This window comes from Achroia grisella, unplaced genomic scaffold, assembly GCF_030625045.1.
Source record: "Achroia grisella isolate CSIRO2021 unplaced genomic scaffold, CSIRO_AGI_Agris_v1 utg540, whole genome shotgun sequence".
NCBI classification, from domain to species: domain Eukaryota; kingdom Metazoa; phylum Arthropoda; class Insecta; order Lepidoptera; family Pyralidae; genus Achroia; species Achroia grisella.
The window spans coordinates 2,386,720-2,405,938 of NW_026712925.1; the positions used below are offsets into that span (position 1 = coordinate 2,386,720).

Genomic DNA, 19,219 nt, shown 5'->3' on the forward strand with positions numbered 1-19,219 from the left:
ATCACTGGTGGAATTAGAGGGCTCCTCAGCCCGTCTAATGTTATTATTTCATTTGTACTACGAATCCCGCTAATATTATAAATGTAGACTGAATATATTTGGATCTTTAATTACTTGGTTATTTGTTACCTACATAATAAAGTTCTTTTTACATAAAACAATTATCATAAAATAAAATACACAATAACAATTTCCTCCACGTTTCTTAAATAATATAATAGACTAGAATAATAGTATCGAGTCTTTTCTTCTTCTGACATGGATTTCGCCAAATTTAATAACTTGTCTATTTTTTTTATTATGTAAAATCATATTATTGGTTTAGTTAAATATATTTTAAAAAGTTTATATTTGCTTTATTTGGTTAAATATTATTTCTATTTCTGTAACTTTGAAACTATAAGGACTGCATTGCATCAAACAAATCAACAATAAGTTCAACTTAACGCCAACCCTCTCCCATTTCCATTTGACCGAATATTATAGAATGTAATCGAAAAATAAATTTTGCGTTACTGTTCGTAACCTCTATGGAAACTTTATTCCCGGGATAAGGGTCAGCTTCTGTAGAGATTAAAAGACATTATTTACCCGTGTATGCGTAACCAAGCGTCAAAGTTTTATATTTCTGACAGGGGACTGAAAGCCGACCCTTTGAACATGTGTTCTGCCGACGTTTAAATGTGTTTATGTGGGAACGATTTACTTTGAGTGTCGACTATGCTGTCTAACTAATTACGGTTCCCTACCAAAAGATACAAAAGCAGCCCTTATGTAGAGACATCAGTACGTTACGCCTTTTTTATTCAATGTTATAATATTAAATAATTTTTAAGTTCATGTCACAAAGAAAATGATCTAATAAAATCAAACCAGTATAAGTTTAAGATTGCTAGGAGTAACTTATTATTCCTTATACAAAAATGAAACATTTACATACCTATTTAATTTTATTCTACTGAATAATGCGTCGCGTCTCCGAGTTTTAACTTGTAACCTGAAAAATGAATTACCTGAAACGTTACTCAGTAAAATTCGATAATACTTATGATATTTATATATTCTCATATAATTATTAATGAAATGGGAGCTAACAACACACACTAAAAGGCACACATACTTCCTACACCTTGCAAGCAAGTTATTCTTTAAAGCCTTACATCATTTAATACACTCTAATAGGTAAATGTTTAGTACCAACAGGGCCAGTACTTACAGACTAATAGAAATCTATTCACTAAAAATTCAAGAGCAGAATAGTAGACTAGTAGGCCAGTAACACCCTGATAGATTTTCTTTATAATATTTCCAGCAATGCTATAACTATATCGATATATACACAGCCTAACAAACAACCTGTCATGAAGCACGCCAGCCGTCATAAGTACGGACGTAATCCGCCCGGCGATTATGTAATGGTTAACGTATGAGCACAGAATACATATATGATAATACTGGTGAGAGCAATATTGTGTTTACATTGCTTTTACACATATATTATTATGCTATTTCTAACCAACTTGTAGCTTTTACAATAAGTAACTATTATATCGTTTTATTATATATCCTTTTAGATTAAACATTCATAAACAGTACCTTACATTTTAAACTGGAGTATAATCTATCTGTGTATGTAATCTTTTCAATTCCATAACAGCTTAAAGTGATTTATTAACACACATACAAACTTTTACATTTATAGTAATTATATTTAGTAGGCCACATAATATAAAATGAGAATTACTAATATATTGTTCCCTACTACCAATATAATAAAGTTTTCGAAAAATAATTCAAAAACATATCTACATTAAATATGTTAATATTACGTCACCTTATTACAACGCACAAATGTTCCTGTCTAAATTACGATCTATTAATTTCTCTATTTTATATCTGTTTCAACGTGGAGAGAATTAGCTATATACTATTTAAATAAAGCATTTCAAATGAGATTAAACATTGAAATAGGATCGTATTATAGAAAATAATGTAGGCAGTAACAACCTACATAATTCTCTATAGTGGGATGATAAATTAAAACAATGATCATAATTACCATATCACACATTTACAGTTAAGAACATTACTAAACTAAAACAAGAATACAAATAAAGAAATAACTAAATGTACGAAATAAATTATGGAACCGAGACAATATTGTGGAAAGTGGTATCAATCAATAGTGCAGATAATAGTGTAAATGATATTATTGACAAGTGAAACTGTAGTGTCTAGGAACGCCAGTATGTAATTGTAATAATACTTAAAATGTGGTCAGTTAAGTGGATGCGATTAGTGGTGATGCTGACTGCATGCTGGGCCCAAGAGGGCGAATGGAGCGAGGATGCCGAAGACTTGGGTAAGGCAAAATTTTATATAATTTGTTTGTTCGTTAATAGTTTTGATAATACTTAAATAATAGCTAAATTAAAGGAATATAATGTGGAAAGTCTTGATTATTACCTATATAAATTAGAGGCAAAAGCCATCAATCACATCAATATCAGTGCTGTTCAAATATACTGCAAAGTTACTGCTTACCAACAGGTGGGCCGTCTGCTTGTTTGGCATTCTAATTGCATAAACAAAAGATGAGAGCCACGAAAATTGCTGAAATGTATACCTTCTACCTTTTTAAACTAAAATACGATCTATTGTATAGAGCATTAATAGTAAAGAGTGCACCAAAATGAAAACTAGCTACCAGTGAGCCACTCATGAAATTGATCGTTTTCACAATTTAACAAAGAATAAATCTAAAAATAAATATTCATAGTAAATTGATCACGTACGAGTACGCTGTACGAGGTTATTAAATTTCTTTTTATATTTTCACTTATTCTTTTTTGGGAAAATTGTTCATTTTCATTGATACTATCACTAGCTTTTGATTTAATACACTCTTCCCTACTAGCCCTGTATTGTACTCACAAATATTTATCGTTATGAGGAGACATTTTTGTAAAGGCTGCTTAAAGTTAAGGATTTTCATGTCATTTTAATGTAGTATATAAAATACTCAAAATTTAACACCTAGAGTAACAAATACAATATGAAGTTTAATAAAAAACTGTAACATTAATTATTTCTATTAATGTAATAGTAAGTAAGCACTTAGGTGCCTAATGTTAACATAATTTAAGTGGATCAATATAGCTATTCGTGACATGCCATTAGCAATTAATTCCTTAATAACTAGCTTTGATCAAAGCAATGTAACGTAATTTAACTAATGGCAACTTTATATTTATGAAAATTGGCCAATAACAAAAATTATTTTTGTCAATGCCACACCTTGCCATGAGTCGCAGAGCGATCAAATGAAATAAATCGAACAAACTCAAGTGGGAATCGCGTTGAACCCATTAAAAGCGATTGCTTGTCGAAAATGAAAATGGGGAGATATATTTTTGTTTGTTCGCCGCCTCTGTTATTCCGTGTTTTTTGGCTGATTTTTATGCAATCCCAATGGAGCTGCGTTTACACGCAACAAATTGCGCACTTCAATTGTAAATGGTGATTTATTACATTCAAAATTATGGAAATGTAAATTGTAGATGATATATGAATTTTAGAGGTTATAGACCTGAATCCTGGCTTATATTATTTCATATGTAGTCGTACCAAACACTACCTAAATTGAACTGGTCTTCGGTTTGATTCTAATCACTAATGTAATCCTAGGTTCATAGCAATCTCTAACGAAAACTATATAACAAGGATCCTTGATATAATCACTTTACATAAAAATATGTCAGATAATAGATACACATCAGATCAGATTTTGACAATATCCGATATTAAATTGTTTTCTTGTTTTTTAATTGCGGGTATTTTGTCAAAGTATTTTATAAACAGCTTTGTTTGAATTTAATTTCACGGAACACAACATTTTTATCACGGAATCTAACTTGCAAATAGACTTTGTATCTATTTTGAAGAACTTATACTAGTCTGTCTACGCATCGCTCATATGTACTCAAGTTCGATTTCTCGTTTGAATGACTGCAAAAGGAGCAAAAAGAGAGACCCAATTAAAAAGTGTTCATGCATGGGTAGCTCTATTCGCTTCAATTTTATTGGAACGATTAATTTTATTGCGGAAATTTCTGGACAGCGGAACGAATGGAAAACGAGACTCGAACGACGTGGCTTCCCCGACCTTTTGTGGTTTCGCGATGGATGGGTTTGTTCAGTACCAAATCTAATCAAAGAGCACGAAGCTGAAAAAAGCATCACCACACGCTTATTGTGAATGTGATGAATGAATTGAAAATTTTATGTAAACCGTTGAACGTCAAGCGTGACTGTTACTTCAGACAACAAATCTGATCATTGTGTAAATCGGTATGTACCCATACGTGAATATTTACGTTTATAAGTCGAACATTTTTATATAAAATAAACTATAAAACAACCAGCTATCATTCACGCAGAGATGGAATTACCTTAATGCTAGTTATAACAGTACAATAGTAGGATGATAGAGAGAGAAAAGTGTAGTACTTAATTAATTTACAAGAAGCAGAGCTCGTGTTTTTTTTATAAATGCATCCATAAAATACCTACAATAACACATAGAAAACAAAACAATATAAACATTATACTCATAAATACAAAAGTTTGCATCATGTGAGAAATCTAACCGGCAGCCATGAGAAATAAAGAGTTGGTTAAACCACCGAGGCCGTTAAAGAAATTATAATATTAAACAGATTTACCGCTCAATATAACAGATATCCTTATCCTTACTAATATTATAAATGCGAAAGTAACTCTGTCTGTCTGTCTGTCTGTCTCGCTTTCACATCAAAACTACTGAACCGATTTAAATGAAATTTGGTACACAGATAGTCTGGACCCTGAGAAAGGACATAGACTACTTTTGAATGCGAAAAAGGATTGTAAGGGGTTGAAAGTGGGGATGAAAGAAATCGTCATTTTTGAAGCTAAAATCTTGAAACTTATTTTTGAGGCTGTTGATTAAATATGAATAAATATGACATTCAAAGTTTGTAAAAATTGTACAAACTTTGAATGGTAAAATATCATATATGCTATAATTTAAAAATACATTATATAAATTGGGGGATATGTAATGATAAGAGTGATGCAGACGCAGTCGCGCGGGGCAGCTAGTATATATATATATACATATATATACATTTCTCTAGTTAGCAAGCAAGATAAAATATATTACATTACATATTTGGCTTATTTTCCTTTATGTTCCACACGCGTAGAAGAAGGACTTCCATGTAATTTATTGATCCGGAAACCTTAGTACAAATTGTTTCGGCAATATGACTATTTTGCCGACGGACACAAAGTCGTATAATCCACTACTTTCGCGAGCCTGTCGTTCTCCTTAATTCCAGGAACGGAAGCTTTAGTGGACACCGGGGACACTATAAACCCACGCTTTACCTTTAGTTTTAACTGATTAAATTGTCATCTCGGTTGATGTAAATTTAATTAATTTAAATCTTTTACAACTAGACTATAATACCTACTACGATACGTAATTTAATAAGTATTATATTAAGTAGATGAATCATTTAAAAATTAATAAATTTAAAACAAATGTTTATCATTGTTTAAAATATTTTTTACGACTGTTTACACTTGCATACAGTTTATAAACGAGATCTTTACTATTATAATATTATATAAGATCTCGCGATATTTCGACGATTTTTTAATAAAATCGGTCTGAAATCACTGATTGAATTTCATGAGACAAAAATATTGCCTATGCATCCCCGTTACGTCCCTAGAATGGAGAACTAGTCATTTAAATTATTAAATATCATAATTTTATTTGGAAAAACGGTTTCCAGTTGTCCTGTTAAATTATAGAATCTAGAGTTACCTAATATTGGAATCTTATAGATTTGTATAAAGCTACATATAGTCTAAAAAGGTAAAGTGACACTGTTTCAATGTATTTTGTGGTGACTGTCAAGTGTAAGTGTCTAACAGTAGTGTTGACGTTGTATGTTGATAAAATCTAAGATAGCAAAAAGTTCAACATCTCATTACGGCATCGAACTTTCTGGAAGATTTTTTATTATTTAGTTTTATCGACTTTTATTGCTCTAAAGACATAGCCAAATCAATACATTGACTGTCAAAAAAGAAAAATCGACGCAAGAGCGTATAAAACGTATCCAATACGACAGTATACTCTTTCATTTATAAGTGACGTAATCATTAAGCTCCTCCTTTTTATGAAGACGATTATTAAATTCCCCTATTTCTGATTGCTGCAAACGCTACAAGCACTTATTCATATAAACACGAAATAGTAAAACAATATTTACTATTCCAATCATTGAAGACAAAAGAGTTAGTCTAGTAGTCAGTCTATATGTGCAAAGTGAAACTGTAGTTTTGGACGAAGCATTGAACTTCCAAAAAACAACGAAATCACCGATCGACCGAAGCATTGGGTGCATAGTTTCGCAGTACAGGCACTGAATACGTAAACCAAATAACTAGTAACTCTTAACATCCTCATCGCATATTTCTAATGCTTTCCACCGAATTGTATTTATGTAGTGTCTATTCATAAAAACATTATTTTTATATACGTGTATTTATGCTGTCATCGTAATGAATAAACAAAGATAAAGAAAAAAAAGAGTTCTTTTTCGTATTCTTACCCTACTAAATATTATTTTTACTGTCATTAATTCACTTAAACTAAAACTCAAAAATGTTCACATTACACATTTTTCTTACTTATACATTTCAATTTCAACTAGTAAAATCTTCCGTGCATCGATTCCCTGACCCAATCCAGATCAAAATTATGACGGCCTGACTCAACGTTCGAACCCTTAGCGGTGCCCCAAAATTAAAGTCGTATCCGTCAGGTAATTGGCCTTCAGCCGCCCCATAAGTTGTGCTGTGGGTTTGGAGAGCTCTCTGTGAAGGAGTATAAGCCAACTGCGTAAAGTTTGTAAGAGGAATAATATCAAATACTTATATACTAGAGTAGTGTGACGTGAGCTACGTTTCTACTTCTGACAGTTGGTTAGATTGCACAGCATGTATTTTTTAGTTTTTTCTTCTTTTTGATCATGACTTAGTCACAGTTTTATATTTTTTTACAGTTCTTTACTGATGTTAGACTCATTACATGTGTAGTCGTCGAAATTGTCAAGATACAAATATATAATATAAATATTACAATAGCAGTCGTATGTACATATATGTTTCTATTCAATTAAAAATCGTACGTTATTCTAAAAAATGTACTATACAGGTATATTTTAATACGAATGTACAAGACTATTCTAGATTTTTATATGGATTTTATTACGTTCACTGCGATTCAGCAGTTGAAATTAATTACGAAGGGGTAAACAAAGTCAAAAGTAATAAATCACTCAACGTTCGATTATAAATCCTGTTAATGAGACCGTAAATTATATTTTCGTTTATGAATCGACACTGATTGAAATGTAAAGTTATTGTATTGTATTCCTTTACTTTAAATTGGCCATCACTGCCACCATTTTTACAATGACAACAATTAAAATAAATATTGCAATTAAATAATTGTGTACGTGTTCCAGTTATTTTTTTAACTCAATAAATTTAACGGGATAAATTTCGTTTTTTATGAACGTTGTAGTGAGATGTTAGGTGAACAGAATTCAATTATTTTTTTTGCTGAGTGTATATACAATTCAACTATACAATTTCAATCTATCATTGTATGGAGTTGCTTAGAATATTATATTTGAAACAGCATGTCGATATTTGTACTTTATATGTTTATGGGTGTTTCATATACATAAAGAAAACAACTAATAAGTGATATTTGAATGTGATTGAACACGAGTAAACTATCAGTACTACAGCAATTTGCCTAAATGTAAGTACACAATCATATTAATAGTAGAAAGTGGTAATCTTTCATCACATTATTATTAGTTTTATTGTATTTTATGCATCTCTGGTCCTCGGGTAATACATAACTAAAACTCTCAAAGTCCGTTCACTGTTCAATTCACTCATACAGATATATTAACAATGATTCCAAAAATATAATTTTAATATATGTTCCGATAAATATTAGTCTTATCGGTAAAATTTTTGGATAATACTATTTAATATAAAGCCAAAGTACATCTGGAGTTTTATCATATTATAAATAAGTTTTCTCTTGCTTTATTTCGCTTTATCCTAATATTATTGTTTTGAGTAAACCGATTTCTCCGGATGCTAGCTTCATAAATGTATCGTAATTTATATGTACCGTCACTAATTGTGGGAAATTGGTGACTAATAAATATAGGGAAGGTAGAGACTCTACTAGCGATGGTCAGTCCTCTACACCAAATGTTTGCGGTCTCACACATACTAATAACAGGGAAATTGTACAATAATACTTTTTTAATAAATAAATAGTATAGTTATTTTCAGTATACAGTTAAGGTGTAAATATTTGAAAATGCTGTACCACGAAGAAATAATTAATGTAATAGTAAAAGGTAAAATACGAATTAGATGGGAAATTATTAATACCTATACTAATTATTCCGAATCAATTACTGATATATATTTGGGTATATATGACAATGAATACCTATACAATTTATTCTAAAAATTATCGCCATAACAAATTGTTATTAATAAATAATGTTCTAAATATTTAAACATAATTTTGTGAGAAATAATTACATCATTTATCAATTGTAATAACCTAAATATCTTAGAAGCACCCTTCTAAGTGTGGCATGAAATTATCTCATAAAATAGACTATTAAAATGTAAATTTACCCGAATCCTAAGCTGTCTACACAAACCTTATAATAAAACAGAACATCTGTTCTATACTGAGTAGGTATTGTTAAACGAGTAGGTCAACGCGCTACGTGTCTCCACAATAATTTTATTAATATTACCCCCGGAAGCCTGTCACGCGCGTAACCGCCGCTCGTATATCTTCAGAGACTGAGAAAAAATATGATATATTGAGAGAACGAGAGACGTAAGAGCTTTTCTTAGCTTCCCTTCGCGGATTTTAGCGTTTTTTTAGTGTCCTTAAACTCCGTAGTTACCTCGCAAGTGAAAAAGTTTGTATCCCGATGATAGGGTAATTCAATACCATTGAATACAATATTTAACTTTAAGACCAATAATAAAAACTATCTAAAATACAAAGAAAGTATTCAAACAATAAGTATTATTCATTTAATTATTCATATTTATATACTCTGATATCTCGCAGTAAATTATATAGTGAATATTTCTGTGTAACATAGAAGTCGTAGTTGTTACTCATGGTTCTTGAAGAATTTACTCGGGGATGATTTATTACTTAGCATATTTACTTAGCGACGATATTATAATAATTTATGTATAAATTGTAATAATATATTTACTGTTTCAAGAGCGTTTTTTATTAAAAATATATGATTTTTTTTTTAAATGTATTCTTTTTACCATTACTTAACTTCTGTTTATTAATGGCTTAAAACTCTAAACTATCAACCGAAACAAATAGGAAAAATCGATACCACTCGTTCTTAGTTCATTTTGTAACATAATATGACAACCATTTTCCTTCAATTACATTAATAGAACTTTTATAACGTAGATAAATCTGTCCTATATGTCCATCGCAATTAATTATGCATTAGCAAAATTGTAGATACTTAAAGCCACACGTAGGCAAATTATACCAGTAACTCACATACGCCACAAAACCACTGCATATCGTGACACATAGCTACCAGTCATAAGGCCACATTCGGCACCACAATAATGAGTGGCGCAATTCTTTAGTGCCCTCCAACACGACACAATCTGCGGGCACGTTATAGCCCACCATTACACAAGCGAACCCCCAATCTAATATAATTTATATTTCCGATACATTATCCGCGACATTCGCCGTCGTAACTGTAAGCATTGTCAGAACAGGTTTATTGTGAAATTATTCCAGCACAAACGCGGCGGTGACATCGAAATAAAGGGGCGGGACCGATTTGGAATTTCATTTCTGTGCTTATCTTAATGTGAGTAGGCGTTGTGTCGTACTTCGTAGGATTTCTGGTTTCCTTTTATTTTCGTTGGGCCTTTTACGTAGAAGTTTTGGCTGGTTTATATGTTTTGTGTGCTTTGTGGAACTTTTGTAATGTAGTTTGCTTACAGTACACGCCCAACGTTAAAATTACATCCTTGATGTTATTATGCTTAGTGGCTTTGAACGTAAACACATAAAGTTAGACCTATGAAGCATACAACTAATACGTACCTTTTAATGTAAAAGTTTGTAAACTTACTTGGTCTTCTGTTTCTCTGAATGCTTCCATATATATGTTTCTTCATTTCAGTTTACATTTAGTATTTCCAAAGAAAAAATAAATATTTCATACATATAATTGCATGACTGTTGACGCTAACAATTTTAACGCTGATATTCTTAGACTCTTCGATTGTTCGTTTGATATGTGATAGATCGAAAAAGCATATAAGACATCCGATTTTCAATTTGATCTGATTCTGGATTGAGGTATCATGAAAGAGAAGCTCTTTAATCTTATTTATTTCGTTAAAGTATTGCCAAGGAGTAATATTTAAATTTCGGTCAATCAAATCGCTGCCAATTTCTAAACATACCTACTTTAAGCAGATTTGTTTTAATATATAGATAAAATATTAAAACACAAATATTGACTAAATAATGCCGTTTATATCAAAGTTTATGAATTACAAAACAATTTAATATTTCTTTTTTTATTTACCTAAGATTTCATACTGTGACATTGCCCTCATGTCCTTTCGCTATACCCTTAGGCTGACGACGTACCTACGTCGAATATTTTTTATACATATTTATGTCCCATTATGTTCTCAGTAAATACTGAGATACTTTTAACTTCATCAGGTTAGTTTCAATTCTACTATGAACAATTCTCTTTTTTTAATATCTTTAAAAAAATATCATCATCATCATTTGCTTTTCCTTACCTACCTTAAATAACCTTAAATTTGAGATTGACATATTTTCTTTTATCTCTATTCGCATACGTTGTTCACTTCCTGTTTTGCCATGTCACTTTTCTCAGCTTATCTATCTCATTTTAGCCTTCCTTTTATAAACAACCACACTATACATAACACTTTTTTTAACTATTGTCTTCATGCATATATTTACATATCATTACAGTACATTTACTCGAATCTAGACTGTTTAATATAGTCCTCTCTCTTCTAAATTATACCTATAAGAAAACAATACTTCTAAAGAAAAAAACCAATTTAAATCTGCCGATATAAAAAAATATGAGCATCTCTATATTTTATATAAGAGTTTCAATTACTATGTTACAGTGCAAATATTCAGTATCGTACGTCAATATGCTTTTAATGAAAGTCTAATATCGTCTCTATTATCATATTAATAACGTATCTCATTAGGGGTTGCCATTGTAAACAGTTTATCTAATTAGGTATGCATCGTATACTAAAACTTTGATTAATCATCATTACATTCAGTTCACATTGATTGCCATTGTTATAAGTCAACAAGGGTAAAATTAAATTATACAAGGTAAACAAGCCGATTGTGTGGTAATTTTCATGTATCTATAAACCAGTAACATCATTCATCACGCTATTTCTGCGTACGTTATATGTAAAATTTTGGCCATCACATAATTAGAGGACGCAACCAACCAGATATATTGTAACTGTCTGCAATTAAATTAAAATCAGTAGAATGCGACTCCAGAATTTTCAAACACATCTTAATTATTATAATAGTAATCACAAGTTTAAATCATTAAATCTATATTATATTATATAGAAAGAGATCATATTAATAACTTAAGAATTTTTGCCTATATGTTGACTTATATTTATTAATATATATTATATATTTATAATAATTAAGTATAAATAAAAAAAAATATTTTTTGTATAAATTTCATAATAATTCTGCCACTAACAAAAGTTTAAATCAGAGACAGACATATAGAAAGTGTCTGCTTTATTACATAAAAAAATATATACAGAGAAAACATAATAAAGATAGAAACAAAGAATAGTACGACCTATATAGATAACAATCATGATTATATCTTTACTATCCGCATTTTAAAGTAAATAAAATTGATAATCGACTGACACCTCAAGACAATGTAATCCATCTTTATTATAGTCTTCACACTGAGTAAATTGAAAATTCTTCCTAAGTATGACTGATGATGCACATTACTTGGCCCCAACATGGTGTGACAGTTTTTCCCGCGAAGAAAAGAGGATTATTTCGTGCGGTGAGGGAAACGAAACGTTTTCATATTACGCCTATTTATATTCATGCGCCCTTTATCGCCCAAGGAAAAGAAAGCTAAGAATCATAACCGTGTATACAAAGATACAATATTATTCACTTAGACGTTTTTGTTATTTTGTGGAATACAAATTCAGTAGGTAATGGAACCATAATGTAGTTATGTAGCCGCCACTTAATTTACAGCTCTCTTATTAAATTTGAAATGAATAGAATAAAGAATGAATAGTAATTATAGTGAGTCGGGTATCACTATCATTGTTATAGTGTAGTCGTATTTTATTTATTTTTCTTACATATAATATTTTTTTACAGTCAAAGTAAATAAATTAGTGGGTAATAGTTTATGTGCTATATGTATATGCTTATCAAATCTTATTTAGGAATTATGAAGTCAAGTATATGGATCGAATAACAATATGTGTATTAATTAAAAAAAATCTTGTAGTCTAGTGGTTTACTATCCTACTTATACACGAAAGAGCCAAAAGAGATAGAGTTCAAATTTATCCGAGAAATCAAATAAAAACTTTGTGTTTCAATTTATGTTTATGACTGTCTTTGGTAAAAATAAACTCGATATCAAATAAAAAAACGCTATGTCCGTAGACTCGTGAAATGTGGGTATCTCAATTATGAATAATATGTATGTATCTATTGGTATATATTATATTTGATATTGTATATATATATATATTATATCTTAATAATCATAAAATTTCTGATAAAAATTGTTCTTACTGTTCATTTATTGTAAATGATTAAGTAGATAAATTTGCTGAGGCATAGTTATGTAAGTAGGTACTTCCAGATACTGTAATATCTATGGCCGATGATTACAGAGACAAAGCTTGTTACCCAAGAGTCTCTAGAGCGTAAAGCATAAATGTATTGTGTCGACGATTTGGCGAACCGAAATTAGTTTGCCGTCAGTTATACTCAAGAGTTTATATAAGTATAAGTTAGTGTAAGACTTGTCTTATTGCAACAGGATAAACTAATACAATTTATATGAAATGTAGTATAATATAGAATATTTTAAATACTATTAACGAAATATGTCAATTACATTTTAATAATAGCTAGTATCCAATGTTGAAGACTATGTTCGTTTGTAAAATTTGCAAAATGTACATAAATAATAACCATACCAATAAAGCATACCATTCAAACTAACAGTCAGTAGCAGTAGATATTAATAAAATGGATCAATTTTCCGAAGAAGCAAAAAAAATATCGATAATATTGTACTGTTTTAAACATATTTCATTTTCTTCATATAGTTAATTTCTTTTGTTTTAGTGTCAACAGTGGACGTGGATGCAGTACTCGGCCGAACTGCGTCATTACCGTGTGACGTTACACCCGATACAAATGAGGATCGGGTCTACATGGTGCTATGGTTCAGGGCCGGGAAGGCCACCGGAGGAAAGCCTATTTACAGGTAAATATATTTCTAAAATCATATTTCTAATCAGACTGAATTCTGTCACACTAAATGGTAAAGTAACAAGAATCAATATTTGTAATTACTAATAGCTGAACTAATGTAGTATTTATTATATAACTGAAAATTCTATCTATAACTAGTCACTAATAGATGGTCTACCTATTAGTGACTAGTTATAGATAGAATCGGCTTAAAAACAAAATAAACACATATAGAGCTTTTTGTCGAGAGTGGATACAATGAATATCTATACATATAAATTAACAGGCAAACGTAAAAAAGTATGCCTTAATACGACCTAAATTAAAGATATGTCGGACAAAAAACCGTTTAATCTTTATTAAAATACTGCCAGATAAACACATAAATAAACCAAATTAATAGGATTGAAAAAATAATTATCAAAATTCATGTCAAGCGATGTACACAGTGGGACTCGGACGACTCCAATGGTTATTGACAACAACTCGGTTATTTTCTTTCTTCGCTTCTATTAGTCATTATACTTTACTTACATTTATACATATCTACATATACACTTTCGATTATTATGCAATAAAAATCTATTAGAATAACATAACTTTGTTTATCGGAAATATAATCTAAGTAAATAAAAAGTATTATTAATTATTTTATCAATCAAGCACACGCATAAAAAAGATATAAAAAGAGAAAAAATCGCAAACAGAAATATATCGTAATAGGTTACACATACAAAAAAGAACTTTCATCAAAATGAGAAACGATTCGTTTTGGTTTCATAAAATTACTAAAAGCTTAAGAATATAACTTGAACAAAGTACCCCACACACATACCTACCCCATTAATAAGTTGTAGCACTTATCTGCAGTTAATTACAACGGACAGTAGCCTGCAGCGGCAGATAAGCTGAGCTCAAGACATTAATCATTTGACAAATTTATGTGATTCCACCAAGAGATTCATCTATTCGGGATGAAGTATAGTGTTGTATAATATTGTGAAATCTACTTCATAAATTGGTAGTCAATTGCTAAATTACAGGAGTCAGTAGGTAAATTGTAAAACTCAGTTCTCTTACTGATAATGTAAGTAAGCATATAGAAAATAAACATTTATAGATGCATTTTTTTCTAAACTAGTTTAATACAGTTGGCCGTAGCTGACTTTTCACAGTATTACCAAACGAAAATATGTGCGAGTGCAAAATGCGCTTTACATCCGCGGAAGGACTTATGGAACGACTGAACGCCAACTCCTGCCTGACAGATGCAACTTTATGATGAGACCATCTCCAGGGGTCTGAACTTCAGCTCAGGTCATCGTAATTTGGATCCCCGTTTGAATGGGTTAGCTTTGCTTTGTTATATTTAGCTTTTTATTTATATTTATTTTATTATAAAATATATTAAATAATATATGTTTTACTTTTAAAATTGAAGATTCTTTTTAAAAGCCACATATATATTATTAATAATATATATTTAGTTTTTAAATGTTTGTCATGCATCTCCGTACAATCTCCTGTCCCATTCAAACGGGGATTCAAATTACGATAACCTGTGTAATAAATATTATTTTATAGAGTATTTACTTAGATATATTCTTTATTGTAATTTGAAATAATTTTCATTATAAACGGTGTGAGCAGAAAGAAAACCTTTAAAAGATTATTCCTCAACATAGCAATAATAAATCCTAGTTTCCAAAATATACAGCTTCCAATCTTGACAAAGTTTATATAAGATCAATATTAGAGAAGGTTCTATATATATAATAGAGAAATATAATAATGCATAATATAAGAAGAACACTACTTGAGAACCTTTTCCCATTAGGAAATTTTATTGCTTATTTAATCACTACCAGTTTATGTAATATGCAAGATAAAATCATTTTTATTTTTAACAATTCAACAAAAACATTATCCGACAGCAAATAGTTAACCACAAACGTATAACTTTTATGTTCAGGAAAGCCAAGTGGTTTTGCTCGGAGTCGTAAAATTCAAATTTTATTGTTGTTAATATCGAAACGAGGGTTGGCACGCTATCGTAAATAGTTATTTTAAATTCTTGTGTACTTATTTTTTTTATAAACTACATTTATTTATATAATTAGAATGACAAACAAGCGGACAGGCCATATGATAATAATTAGAAACCATCGCCTTTATACACATGGACAAATTCGCAGAAATGATATTGCATTCACAAACAGTAGATGGATTCTGGACCGTGTTAGGCACTTCAAGCAGAAGAGATGAGAGGAGACCAGTTTGTTGTTTTATAATTATAAAATTGTATAGTGCTTTCTCTTTTTCACTCATGCTCAGATGAGCAGGAATAGATTATTCCAGAGGATAAAGATATCTTGCCCCTTGTCCTGTTTCACTGTCTAATCTCACCCTACAACCGAAACACAACGTACATAGCAAAAATCAGTATAAAATAAAATGTAAGTACATAAACAATTTCGCATTAATTAACGCTTCTAGCGTTAACCATTTTGTTCTAACTAATTAATACCAACAAAAGTACATACTTATAAAAGGAGAAATCAATCAGCTACTAAATAAGTACCGAACAGCCATAAAACAAGACATGAATATCTCACGGAAAATATAACAAGCTTAGAGAAGAATAGAGAAATATTTCCCTTTCCTTGGATTTCATTATAATTCTGCGGAAATAAACAAGCTCTAATGTTAAGGTAAATACGGAACGTTGTATCTGTAGATAAAAATGGAGGTTTGATTTACCATATATACTATCCCATATCTAAACATATATCTGTTCAAGCTTCGAGAGATTTCAATCCGTATGCACCTGGGAAATGAGCTCAAAATCGTTGCTACTTCTGTTTGATATGAGTTGAAATATTGGATCGAACGATCGTAAACGTACCTGCTATGTCTTTCATATTTCGTGGGGACCTTAATTATAATAAAATTTACTAATATTATGTAAATAAATATGTATTAGTAAAGTTTAATATTCGGACGTCCTTGTTCATAATGACGTTAAATGTAAATTTTAAATATTGTACTGTTTTTTATTCCTTTATTTACCTTTTCTTTCGTTTATATGTAATATTATGTTAATGTGTGTGATAGTACTAAATTCCGGACGGCCTCAGTAGACTATTTTAGCACACCGCACATGTATTAATAGTCGCGTGTTCAATACCTGCACTATATACACTTGTACTCATGTACATAATTGATTAAATATAATCTTCTTGCCTTCATGGTTTTAGAATAATTTAGAAATACCTAACCCATCACATGCATTGTCATATTTGCCATTTGTGCTAATAAGATATATCAGTTTAGGTGAAGCGATTGGTCGCTATAAAAAAAAATAGAATCAGTCGACATAATAACTTCCACAAGATTTTTACATAAATAAATCAGTTTTCTTGCATAAATAATGAAGAATATGCATCACTGGTAAAAAAAGGAAATGCAAATTATAACTGAACAGAGAATCTGAAATATTTTCATAAAATATTTTTAGCACCTGCGAATAACATTAACATTTCTATGCGGACATATTTCTGAATTAAAATTATAATATTTTATTATTTGGTTTAACTCAATTAAGATTTTCATGATTTTTGTAGTAGGCAGTGATTATTATAGATTGTTACTGACAAAATTATCGTCTATCGCTTTTATTTATGATATATCATAATACAGTCATATATTTTATTATAGGCTTTATTCTAAAATCGTATGTATCCAGATGAAACAACCAATAAAGATAAACTAGAAAATAAACAGATTATTAACTTTATATAGAGCCCTTTACTAAATTATTAAACATAATAGTTTTATATTTTAGATTAAATTTTTATAGTAAATTTTATATTACATCATATTATTTATGTCTATATCATCGTCGTAGTATCATCTAGTTTAATAAATATTCACAAACAATTAACAAGGGTTAGTAATAAATTTAAGGCCAAATATTCTTTCGCCTACTTACCCTATACATACTCGAATATACACTCTGTTTAATTTAGGCAAATAACAATTCCGTATCTGCGTATTAGTTTATGTTAACTGTGAACATAGATACATGTACAAGCACAATCTCATCCCTATCTAAGCAACAAGGGAGCAACAAATCATGCTCCAACTAGCCACACATAGCGAAGTAAACTAGGTAACATGCTTACGTAGCACTCTGGCTATCGCATCATTAATCACCCGTCGTCGTTTGCCCCTATTATTAGGGTGCTGACGGCTTTTAAATATCTACACACCAGCACACAATTTACTGACCACGCATTTCGTAAAGACGATTGCGGATATCAGTTTATTGTGGTTTATCATCATCATCACCAAGTTTTATTCATCCATGTCCAGTGAACGTAGATCTCTTATAAATTATATAAAGTATTTAACTCGCGAAACTTCATCTGCATCACATGCTCTGCCTCTATTAATCCTATAGTGATGTTAGCATTTAGCATTCATCGATAAATAGGCTCTCCAGCACCAATATTTTTAAATTCAACCCATGTGTACCGGAGATTAGCAAGTTCATCTAAATAAACTCTTCAGCTTTAAAGTATTAGTACAAATTAGTTCTGATCTACTTGCATCAATTTACACTATGCGAAATATTTAACGTTATCGCTCTATTTAGTGTTAAGGCGCCCATATCACATTTGCTTGTTGCTGCATTGAAACCTTTCATACCAAGGAAGGTGTAAAAAATATTCTTACTCACTAGTGGACAAACTTTAGAAGGAACTAGTGAAGAAGTGAAAATAAGAATAGATTCTCTCAATTCCATTTATCATTATATGGCAAATACCAGCCAGGACGTTTTTTACGTTTACAAATGTTTTTGGATAGATCTTTTTGGTAAAGTTGGTGCTTCAAGATCAAAATCTGGTCAGTTGTTGTTATGTAATACGTATTTTTCGTGACCTCAACATTGTACTGCCAACGTTATGTATTATAAATAAAACTTTATATTTTTATTCAATTTTTGCTACACGCAACGACTCTGTCAGCTTTTAGCAAAACCATTTCCAAAGTAATTCGATATAGAAACCTTCAAAAACGTGTATATACATATACCTTACTGAAAGGTTGGCAACGTACCTGTAAAAATATCTTACAATATTGCTATTATAGGAAATAACACTAACATTTTCGCCCAAAAAAGCTATTTATAATGAAAAAAATTTAAGAATATGTGTCCATTTATTTACTTATATATTTTTATCTCTATCTTGTTTATTTTTATCATCGTTGCACGTAATAAAATCGTAAAATCGTGAACAAGATCAGACAAAAACTGTCTGTTTATCTGTACCTGTGTAACTATTAGTGTGTTAAGGTTTCATGTAAAAACAAGTGGAAAAATGAATATAATATTTTCACAGAATGTGTTAATAAATATTGGTCAACGTATTGGCTAAAGGAATTTGTAAATAAATGTATATTGGACTC

At 30.3% G+C, this 19,219-nt stretch overlaps 1 protein-coding gene across 1 annotated transcript in view; it reads left to right on the forward strand.

Annotated features, from left to right (window-relative positions):
• Positions 1-2,240: 2,240 nt before the first annotated feature.
• The window catches only part of LOC131847606 (hemicentin-1-like), a 67,727-nt gene continuing 50,748 nt past the window's right edge, over positions 2,241-19,219 (forward strand). The window contains exons 1-2 of the mRNA XM_059197207.1: positions 2,241-2,362; positions 13,619-13,760. Coding sequence (XP_059053190.1) covers positions 2,272-2,362; positions 13,619-13,760 — 233 coding nt within the window. The 5' untranslated portion in view covers positions 2,241-2,271. The remainder of the gene's footprint in view (positions 2,363-13,618; positions 13,761-19,219) is intronic.